This window comes from Hylobates moloch, unplaced genomic scaffold, assembly GCF_009828535.3.
Source record: "Hylobates moloch isolate HMO894 unplaced genomic scaffold, HMol_V3 SCAFFOLD_23, whole genome shotgun sequence".
Lineage (NCBI taxonomy): Eukaryota > Metazoa > Chordata > Mammalia > Primates > Hylobatidae > Hylobates > Hylobates moloch.
Genome location: NW_026652298.1, coordinates 9,256,131 through 9,268,184, shown reverse-complemented (window position 1 = coordinate 9,268,184; position 12,054 = coordinate 9,256,131). Strand labels below are relative to the sequence as shown.

The window sequence follows — 12,054 nt, the reverse complement described above, 5'->3', positions numbered from 1 at the left end:
ACTTGGCAGGCTTTACAGGTCGACTCGGTGTATATTCTGAGAGTAGCCAAGGGCAAAATTTAGTGTTAACTGGATCAAGAACTCAGGTGACTCAGGTGTCTACTGTTTTCCATAGAACTAACCATAATCAATTTTAAATACTAGATCTGCTTTCCTTTTGGGTTTGTATAATGTAGAGTCAAAATAGAGGCTCTGGCACCTCATAGACACAGATTTAAATCCCATTTATGCCATTGGTAAACTATATGACCTCTGGCAAGTTATTTAACCTCCTTATGCCCTCATCTCTAAAATTGTAGTACAAAAACAACACCCTAAGTGTGATTGCAAGGATTAAGGGAAATAAAATGCAAAGTTCCTGGTACATAATTGATATCTACTAAGTGTGAATTTCTCTAAGTTCCTTGTATCGCATAGCGGTAGATTTTTATTTATTGGGTGGTTATTCTGTACCAGGCACTCTCCTAAACACTTTATATCATGGGGATTAACACATTTAATCCTTGTAGCATTCTTATGCAATAGCTACCACTATCATCGTCCTCATTATTATCATCCTATTTCACAGATCTGGAACTGAGCCACTGAAAAGTAAAGTAACACAACTAGTAACTAGTACTTCTGGGGTTCAAAATAACCTTTTCATTTCTAAAATTAGCCCATACCTTCTTACCCAGTAGACAACATAACCTCTCCCACTATCAGGTCGTTTCCATGGACTGTATCCTGTGGACAATTTGAAAGCGATCTCCTTTTAACCCTTCTTTATCTAATTAGAACATAGTTTGGAGAAGCATACAATGTTTTCCATAGCTGAGTATAAATCATTTCTTCCATCCTTTTGAATGAGCCACATCATTGCTCCCTTTCCATTGTGGGAAATCTAGCCTTGTTGTTTTTACCTAGAGAAAAGCACACTTTTTGTCTCAGAACCTGTGAAAATCTCATCTTCCTTGTTATCACCTATAAACGATTAATGAGACAAAACATTTTCAAGGATTCCAAATAGTCTAAAAAGCCCACAAATTTTGAAAATCCACAAAGAGGTATCTAGGAAAACTTTTATGAAGTTAAGAGATGTTATCTGCTGTTCTAGGAGTGGGTGACTTTATCAAAACATTTCACCCACTTTCAAATTTCCACTTGTTAAAACCTGAGGCCTTATTTGGCTGTCACTTACAGTACAGTGTTTTTCAGACAAGTTCCTGGCAGCTAATTTTAAAGAGATTTTGTGAAAAACACAAGCTGTGGAGTGCTCCTGTTGGAAGAGCGCCCTCTGACCCTCTGCCTTAACATAAGAAAAAATTTCCAGTCTGTCCAAACCTCACCCACCTTTGGTTATCTTCAGAACCTTACAATTTGTGTTTCCTAAGGCAGCAATTTTCAAGCATGACTTTGAAACACTGCAGGCTTTTTCAAGTTATTTCAAGGACTGGCCAAGAATTCTCAAAACAAAATTAATTTTGTATTTTTAAAAAGCAGTATGCATGTCATATATCATTTGGCAGATTTAGAAGGGTAATAGTAAGCATTAGGAAATTGAATCAATAATAATAATGGGATATGGGGACCTGTAAAGAAACTCTCAATCCTGCTTCATTACTTTTAATGGCAAAAATTGTAATTACTTTTGCACCCACCAAATACACTGAAATCCTTTAACATACACCAAAGCAATGGGAGATCTGCAGAATGCTTTTGTCCATGTTTAGCCATAATGATCAATGCATTTTGAATAGAATATTGTTATATCTACCATTTAGCTTAATTGTGATCATTAACAAAGTGTCCAGACTCTCTGAACATTCTACATGGCATACAATTTATGAGAAGATCAGCACGTAAATAGTTTACTCTTCATAAGTTCTTCTACAAGGTGGCTGAAAGCAAGAACTAGAACCCAGAGTCCCTTGAACCCAATGAATTTCCCTATTATTGCCCATATCATTCTTTCTTTTCTTTCTTTCTTTTTTTTTTTTTTGAGATGGAGTTTCGCTCTGTTGCTCATATCATTCTTAGTATCATCTCTTCCTTTACTTGGTCACTAAGAGTCACTTTTCTCTACCTAGAGCCAGACATTTAAATATCTCCAGCCTCCAGGATCTCATCTGGGTACTTGGGCTACACTTTTTCATGTCAATCATTTTGCACTTGTCTATCCTATTAGGCTATAAGCTCCCCAAGGGCAGATATAGAGATATAATATCAAGCTAATCATTTTATTTATTTATTTATTTTGAGGCTGGGTCTCACTCTGTCATGCAGTCTTGAGTGCAGTGGCATGATCATGGCTCACTGCTGCCTCAACCTCCCAGGCTCAAGCAATCCTCCCATCTCAGCCTCCTGAGTAGCACCGGGACTACAGACGCATGCCACCACACTCAGGCATTTGTTAATGTTTTATAGAGATGGGGTCTTGCTATGTTACCCAGGCTAGTCTTGAATTCCTGAGCTCAAGTGATCTTCCTGCATTGGCCTCCCAAAGTGATGAGATTACAGGTGTGAGCCACCACACCTGGCCAAGCTAATCTTTAAATACCCTAGAGCACCCATTATAGTGCCTGGCAAAAAAATAAATGCCCATAAATGTTTGTTGAATGGAACTGAGCCTTCAGAAACTAGAGATTTTTTCTAAAATTTTTTTTTGCCATTTCAGTTTAATACATATTAGTTTTTCTCACTTATCCTATCATCTGAATTTTTTATTTCTTTGAACCTGAACAGGCTTTGTGTCTACAGACTGCTGAGCCTTTAATTTTGTTGTTGTTTGTTTTGTTTTGTTTTGCACAAAACTAAAAACATGTACAAATACATTTTTAATTGCATTTGTCCATTCTAGTTTTTACTCCTAAAGTGCACTTCTTTCTTTTCTTTCTTTCCATCAATTTCTGAACCTTCCCTTCTTAAACTTTACCCAGAGTTTTCTCATCATATGTGCATTTCATTTTCATTGTACTTTTCTGCATCTGATTATTTCATTTTCCAGTTGTTCTGGTATGTTTTTCTAAGTATTGTCCAATCCTTTCCATTAAGTTACAAGCTCCTTGAGGGCAAGCATTGCACACCTGTTTTGCACAACTTCTAAGGCCGTTGTCAGTCCCTCAGCCCACTTTATAGAAATAGATATAGTATATATATAGATAATACACACAGGCACACACATACTTTGCCACTTAATGATGTAAAGTGACAAAAACTTTTATATTGGTAAAAATTATGAGGATAAGAATAATCATACCCTGATTCTTCAAATTCAAATATTTGTCTAACATTTTTTGATGAAGTCATAGCACTTATGTGTCATTGAATTGTTGTGGGCATGCTAACAGGAAAGATGGACCAAGTGGTTGACCCTGTGCTTCTGTGAATAGAACTTCAGAGTACACTTTTCTGTAAACATTTAAAAGGCAAGGAATTGGAACTTGAAGTGGAGCAACCAGGGGTCAGGGAAACAGAAGAAACTTTTAAAATTGACCTAATAGGAAACAAAAAGAATCATTCCAGTCTCCATTTTTTTTTTCTGGATGCATTTTGTAGCTCCCTAAGTTATTGTGTTTTAAAAAAACATAAAATATTCCTAGATCGTTAGAAATGTGATTTGATTTCAATCCCGCATGGTCTGTAGCATCACTAAGCTACTGGGAACTTCCCTATGCAAAGGTTTGAGTTTCTTTCCAATGCTGTTTAATGTCTGCACCTCTAGTGTCCACATAAATGAGATTTAACAGGCTTTACTTCATACTTTCTTGTTACAACATTTTTACTTTTTTTCCAATTGCAAAATTATTTCTTTTAAGCTCTCTCTGAATAAGTTTGTTGAGGCTCTCTTCATCGCACATAAAAATCTTACATTAAAAGGCAATAAAGGAAATCACCAAAAGCTAGATGTATTCCACCATCTTATAGTTGAATACATAAAATTGTATATATCACAAATAATAACTGAAACTACTCTTATGAAAACTATCTGTCCTTCTGGAGGGGCATTAGTTTAAATGCAAAGAGAAAACATATATCATTTGTGAGTCTAAATAGTGTTGTTAGTTCTTCGAAAGGGCCATAATTAATAAGGTTGTAGAACACAACTGCAACCTGTAAAGCGTTCCACGTGTAGTATTTTGAAACCTTTTGTTGGTTTGGGTTCTAACTAGAGACAAAGGGAGAAAAAGTCAATTTCATTCTCATGGAATTTGTCTTATGTGGTTCATCAGATTGAGTTTAGTAAGCAGGGAAGTATTTCTCCTTGTGTAGCTAGTGCTTGTTTATTTTTCCCTTATTAAAAAAAAGAGAAAAAAACAAAGGATTGGCATTTTTCTTTTATGAACGTGGACTGTAGGGAGATAAATAGCCCTGCGGGAGAGGAAGGTCAAGTTCAAAGTTTTTCTTTCCTTTGGATTCAGGAATAAGCAAATGGAAAGACTAGCCAAACAACCCAGCAGCAGGCATCTGATGGTTAAGCCCTCCCCCCAGGACTTTTTATGTACATAAGCAGCAGAAGTCACTGGCGCAGCTGCGGCGCATTAGTTCCAATAGTTTAACAGGCTGCTTTGTATCACGGACAAAGCCGTGCGAGCGCGGTGCTTTCCCCCCTTGTTCATTTGCTATGCAAGCTTGTCAGTGATCTTTGGCAGGGGCTTGGGAGAGGAGGGGTGACGTTTAATACGCTTCCGCGGAGGAGTGCGCTCGCCTCCGCTGCACCCAGCCCCAGGCTCTCCAGAGAGACTGAGGCAGGCGACTGAATGCACTAACAGCAGCAGGCTCCGACCTGCTTCCCTGGACATTTCCCGGACCGTGAGCGAGGGAACCACGTTGCCCTGGATTCTTGCCAACTGTACAAAGTTGACCAGGAAAATGGCTCAGCAGACAAGCCCGGACACCTTAACAGTACCTGAAGTGGATAATCCGCATTGTCCAAACCCGTGGCTGAACGAAGACCTTGTGAAATCCTTGCGAGAAAACCTGTTGCAGCATGAGAAGTCCAAGACAGCGAGGAAATCGGTTTCTCCCAAGCTCTCTCCAGTGATCTCTCCGAGAAATTCCCCCAGGCTTCTGCGCAGAATGCTTCTCAGCAGCAACATCCCCAAACAGCGGCGTTTCACGGTGGCACATACATGGTAAGGTTTGCGCAGACCACGCAGAAATGGTGGCCGTTTCCCTTGAGGGATTCCTGCTCTCGCGCCTTTAATTTTGCGGGTAGGGAGGGAGGACCATCATCATTCCTCACCGGGGATTTATGGCCAAGTAATCTCTCTTAACCATAAATCCCACAAATGTCCAAGTCAGGGCAAGAATCCTGGAGACTGGTACTAGGAGTGGTTGAGGTGGGTGGTTCTCAAAGTTCAATTCCTATTGCAAGTTCCTACAAGAAAATTGGATGCCAGATGTCAAATGAGAATGCAGTTTTGTTCCCATACGTAGGTGGTGGCGTTTCTTTGATTCCTTAAACTAATTTCCCCGCCAGGTTCCCCAACAGCTGAGGAAAGAAAGGACCAGAAATGAGGGGAGGAAAATCATAGTTTGCTCTATTTTCTGCGTGATCCCCACTTGAACAGAGACACGTATAGTGTGTGTGTAATGGTGTGTCTTCATAAAGCCCTTCCTCACTCCTGACTTTGATATACAGTATGCATAATCTTAAACATGCCTTTCCAAAGGACAGAAGAAAGGGATTAGGAATTCTACGCGGAAAGTTGCAGGCTGGTACTTGGTGGTATTGTTGTGTTCTTTGAATTTGGATTGTTAGAATATTTTGCCAATCTTTTTATTTTCTTTGTGAATATTTTTATCTTCCTTATAATGGGTGAATTTGTTTCATGCATATGCTTCCATGTGTTTTTCTGGAGAATTCGTGATCTTTTCCTGCTCTTGAAAAAACAGAAGAAGAAAAACCGAAATATTAAAACAGACCATCATGTGAGCTTATTTGGAGTATTTGGAGTTTCTGCCTGAGTAGAGGCCATTCCAAGCTCTGATCAGTGAGTCCGAGTACTAGGGTCTATGTTACACACTTAGTTAATTTCAGGTAGTAGTAGGTTCTATACATTACATCTACATTTTGATAAGATGAGTATAAATTATGATAAAACAAGAATGAGTGTGTTAGTTGAGAAACTGTATGACTAAATAATTTTTATACAGTTTTGCCATAACTAACTAAACAGTACGTACGTTTGCAATGGGAGGAAAAAAAAGCAGAAACGAGGCTTTTAGAAGGAAAGCAGCAAAAAGTAAAAGGAATTAAAATCTAAACTAGTGACAAGACCATGCTCAGGAATGCATTAATGTTATAGATGAAAGTCAATGACAAAGGAAATAAAAAAGGCATGTCACGCCCAAAGACATGACCAACCTCAAAAATTTGGTTTTAAGTAGCTAGATCTCTGATTGGCAAAGTGTTCTTATTGTCCCCAAGATTTCAACACCTAGATGGCATTTCTGAGTTTGGTAGATATAATGGCCATAAGAGGAGTGAGACAAACATTGACTTTTTCTGTCTTAAATAAATTATTGGGAAATGATGGCTTCTCTTTGAGGAAGATTTTTTTTTTTGGAAAAAATTGTGAGCAACAAGCAGTGAATAAAAGAAAGGTATGAATAAACACTGGGAGATGCACTGAAGGAGAAGGTTGGCCCAAGGCCAGGCATCGGGTGCCAGAGCAGGAGAGCTGGCATGACTTCCTACAGAGCCAGGACCAGAATTTCCGTGTCCAGTGTCCTTTTTGGTTGCGCTGCTTTATCACTGCAGTTCCTAAATTTCACCTATTGCTGAATGAGTGGCCCTCAACTCAGCTGTTTGATTTCAGTCTAAATTGCACCTATTGCTGAATGAGTGGCCCTCAACTCAGCTGTTTGATTTCAGTCTGAGTGGAGCAACCTAGAGTTCAGCTGGAGGTTATCTGAACTATTTAGACATGTTGGGATGTAAGGAAGGCAGGAAATCCCGTGAAAATAGGCTTTCTTCTGACGTTTCTGGCACTTCCTTTTCTGGTGCTGTTTAGAAAAACTTCATGAGCACAATTTCTATCAATATTTCATTTTAGTGTATCAGGTCACAGCCCAGTAAGAAAAGCATAAAGAGAGCAATGGAAACCAGAAATAAAAATCGTGGTATCGATTTTCAGTAACTCAGAAGGAAGCAGTTTCCCCTATGGACTTTTAGTCCATCAGGCAAGGGAGTTGGAAAGAGTATCTCAAGTTTTCCATATTGGTTGAATGAGCCCCAAGAGGTTCATAATATCCACAGGCATCTTTTGACAAAAATCTCATTTGTGCTTTCACAGTTTGTACTAAGCACTATGGAGAATTTTGAAAATACGTTTCGAGTTGTTCTGACATAAATATAAATGTAAATATATTTGTATCTAATTTGTTGCTACTACAGTGTTCTGCCTCACAGTGTTGGTTTCCTGCTCCTGGTATTCCCCTCCATTCGCTATGCATACATTTAATGCCTACTGAGTCTAACATGTTTATTCTGTACCTAATTATTACAAAGTTGAGCAAGAACCATTTGTTGGTTTCCAGTAATTTATACCATGGTAGAATAAATCAATAATATTGGAAGGCATCTGTTTTAGCTAAGATAATCTTGCTGTTCTACAGAATATTCTGCAAATCTCATTGGATTGACAATGTGAATTTTTATTTCTTGCTTCTGCTTTTTGTGGGGAGGCAGCCTGCCCTAGCCACTGGGTGCCTCGGGGACCTGGAATTCTACCATCATGTGGTTCCATTATTTGCAACTTGTGATTCCCAAGGTTGCCAGGCTCAGATGAATCAGGAGAAAGACCATGAAAGAGGATGGCATGTGTGAGCTTTTATGAGGCAGGCCTAGAAGTGCACATGTCACTTATACTCATATTCTTCTGGCTGGAACTCAGTTCTGTGGCCACATCTAACTGCAAAGGAGGCTGAGAAACATAGCTCTGTTCCAAGGCATAAGGTAAAATAGTGCTGGTGGCTAACCTATCTTGGTTATATAGTATGTTAAGGTCTACTGATTTACCCTCTATGCCATGGTTGAATTCTTAGGATAACATCTGTAATAACATATGCCATGGTTGAATTCTTAGAATAACATCTATAATAACAAGTCCTTGAACCTCTTGTCAAACCTCCTTGATGAAGATTATACAGAAGCACTTCTGTGGTTTGACAGGGCTGTTGATTGGAAAGACCTTGCTTCTAAACAGTAGAAGTCTCCTTCCCTGTAACTGTTATCCATGGATCCAAGACCTGCTCTGGGAATCCTACAGCTTGAATTTTTGCTCCCTTCCATTATGAAGCCCTAAGGCAAGTGGCTTGGAGTAACCCACCAGAGAACCAGGGCCCTGTTCATTCATCTTGGTATACCCATGCTTGGCATGATGGCTGGTCAATGGTGGAAGCTTAATAAACGTCTGCTAAACAAATTCATTAATCAATATTTTAGTGTTCTCATGCTCTTAAAAAAGACTTCTCTTGGGCTAAGCATGGTGGCTCATGCCTATAATCCTAGCACTTTGGGAGGCTGAGGAGGGCAGAGTCCCTGAGCTCAGGAGTTCGAGACCAGCCTGGGCAACATGGTGAAACGCCGTCTCTACTAAAAATACAAAAAATTAGCCAGGCATGGTGATGCGTCCCTGTAATCCCAGCTCCACAGGAGGCTGAGTCACGAGAATCACTTGAACTCAGGAGGCGGAGGTTGCAGTGACCCATGATTGTGCCACTGCACTCCAGCCTGGGTGACAGAGCGAGACTCTGTCTCAAAAAAAAAAAAAAAAAAAAAAAAAAAAGGGACTTCTCTTTTCTTAAGTAAACATCCTGTTATTTCATTTCTATATGCTATATTTACCAGGTAGTTTTTGTCTAGACTTCTCTTGGGTTTTCATATCCATTTAAAGAAGAGCTACTGAATGGACACCATACTCTAGGTGCTGTGTCACTCAGCACCAAAGCAGTTAGAAAAGAGACTAAACTTAAATTCTTACTTTGCATTTAGTAATTGGGTGACTTTGGTCAAGTTACTTAACATGTGCTTCAGTTTCCCCGTTACTCAGTTTTCTGGGAATAGTATCTATTGGGAGTTGTGGTTTAATTAAGTACAATTATGTGTAAATTAAGTGGTTGCACAGGGCTGGACCCTTAGTGGGTGTCATTATAAGCTAGTATTTTTTTTTTTTTATTATGCACTCTATGTCCATTATTCCAGCCTTGGTCTGCATGAACCTTTATGATCATGTTTAAATTTCTAGATGATTACTCTGTCAGTCATTTGTGGATGAATTAGAGTGAAGTGAAGAGACAAGAGTTGAAAGAAACGAGTATATGTCAGTTTTATTACTGTAGGAAAGGAGAAGGCAGAAAGGAGAGATACTACTGAGGCAGAACTGTGGGGTTTGGTGTCTCTTCTCTGCCCACTGCAAAAATACATCTTTCAAATTCCTGGTTTTCCTAAAAGGTTCCTCCAGTTCTCCCAACTGGAAGTAATCTGTTCCTTCTTTCAAGGAACAGATTTCTATTGCGCCTCTTGTCTCTGATACTCTCAATACTTATTAGTAATAGTTTTATCACTAGCTAGTATGTGTTGAGCACTGGTTTTGGTCTGGCACTATCTGTTAGGATTAGAACTCTCTTGTGTCTCTGCTTTTCACTAATCTGTTTGACTGCTTTTACTTAACATGTAATACCTTGTAGTTCTAGTGATTATACACATGACTCAGATTTCATCTGGTAGGGGATTCCCTCTATCATCAGCAGGAACTACAAAGTCAGTGGAATCTCTGGTGAAGAAAACTTAACTTCCAGTACTAGTTTATTTCAGGAAAATTGAAATCAGGAAGTTCTTCATATTCTTCAGGCTTTTCTCCTCATTGAATTTTAAGCACAGTTTTGGGGTGTAAGGCCTAAATAAAGTTTTAGAAGAACAAGGTAGAAATGCTGGTTTTCGGTCTTTGGGAACTTAAAAGTTGCTGTTTAGTCATATTTAAATCATAAAACCTGTTATCTTCACATATTATTTTAAAAAGTAATTTAGTATTATAATCACTTAAGTTATAATTTTTTCATATTTTTATAATACACATCTATATATCCATGACTCAGATTTTTAAAATGTCAAAATTTTGTCATTGTTTGCATCAGTTCTTTTATTTTCTTAAGAATAAAATGTTACAGAGAATGTCTAAAGCTATCACCCATCCTATTCTTCTTCCTTCCCAGAGGATCCTGAAGGCAGTGTGTTCTTCCTTGAATGTCATTATCTTTTAACTTCATATGTATGTGTCCTGTTTGTGTGTTTACCATTTTATATATAGAGATGATACATGTATATATATCTACCATAATATGCCATACTATAAAATAAGAAAGAGCAAGCAATGTGTATTTTTATTTATTCATATACATATATATGTGTGTGTGTGTATATATATATATGTCCTTGAGCAGCTTGCTCTTTTTTAGTACATAGTATAGGAATTTAGTTGTGAATATATATATATAAAATATGTGTGTATATGTATACATATATACATATATGTACCTATATACATATATATACCTGTATACCTATATATATACACACACACACATACACACACACATATATATATATATATATATATATATAGACCTACATATATACACACACATATATATATATGTACCTGGATCATTTTTTAAAATGCTCAACAGTACACACATGTAATAGCATTTCAGTCAATGATGGACTGCATATATGATGGTGGTCCCATAATATTATAACGGACCAGAAAAATTCCAATCACCTAGTGAAGTCATAGCACAATGCATTACTCTTGTGTTTGTGGGCATGCTGGTGTGAACAAACCTACCGTGCTATCAGTCCTATAAACGTATAGCATATATAGTTATGTATTACACTTAATAATAACTATGTTGCTGGTTTATGTATTTATGTATTTTATCATTATTTTAAAGAGTACTCCTCCTACTTATATACAAAAGTTAACTATAAAACAGCCTCAGGTAGGTCCCTCAGGAGGTATCTAGAAGAGGGCATTGTTCTCATAGGAGATGACAGCTCCATGCATGTTATTGCCCCAGAAGACCTTCCAGTGGGACAAGAGACAGAGGAGGAAGATAGTGATACTGATGATCCTGTCCTTGTGTGAGCCTAGGCTAATGTGTGTTTGTGTCTTAGTTTCTAACAAAAATATTTAAAAAGTAAAAAAAAAAAAATTAAAAATAAAAGCTTATAGAATAAAGATATAAAGAAAATATTTTTGTGCAGCTGTATAATGTTAGTGTTTTAAGTTAAGTGTTATTACAAAAGAGCCAAAAAATTAAAAGAAAATTAAGAGTTGTATAAAGTAAAAAGTTACAGTAACCAAAATTAACTTATATCAAACAAATAAAAATATTTATAAATTAAGTGTACCTAAGTGTACAGTGTTTATAAAGTCTATAATAGTGTGTGGAAATGTCCTAGGCCTTCACATTCACCCACCACTCACTCACTGAGTCGCCCAGAGCACCTTCCAGTCCTGTAAGCTCCATTCATGGTCAGTGCCCCATACAAGTATATCATTTTTTATCTTTTATACTGTATTTTTAACTGTACCTTGTCTATGTTTAGATATACAAATACTTAACCATTGTGTTATGCTTGCCCACAATAGTCAGTAGAATAACATGCTGTACAGGTTTGTAGGCTAGGAGCAATGGGCTATGCCATATAGCCTAGGTATAATAGGCTATACCATCTACGTTTGTGTAAGTACACTCTAACGTGTCTGCACAATGATGAAATTGCCTAATGACACATTTCTCAGAACTTAGAATAAGCAATGCACAACTCTATGTCAATTTGCCTCTAAAAACCCAACTGTTTATACTCTTAAAATATTGTTACTATAGCTGTCAGTATCACACTCCAATCTAAGTGAATGTCACAATGAAAAACATTGAGTCATTTTACTATAATGGAAATGAAGATGTAATTTCCTGAATTTAACAGTCAATTTAGGCTATATAGTGAAATATTTTCAAGCTACTTTGAAAACATTAATGATTAAAAACTAATATTCATGGGTA

At 37.6% G+C, this 12,054-nt stretch overlaps 1 protein-coding gene across 1 annotated transcript in view; it reads left to right on the top strand.

The window, feature by feature from the left end:
* Positions 1-4,512: 4,512 nt before the first annotated feature.
* LOC116462231 (cAMP-specific 3',5'-cyclic phosphodiesterase 4D) overlaps positions 4,513-12,054 on the top strand; it is an 810,743-nt gene continuing 803,201 nt past the window's right edge. The window contains exon 1 of the mRNA XM_058433988.1: positions 4,513-5,114. Coding sequence (XP_058289971.1) covers positions 4,852-5,114 — 263 coding nt within the window. The 5' untranslated portion in view covers positions 4,513-4,851. The remainder of the gene's footprint in view (positions 5,115-12,054) is intronic.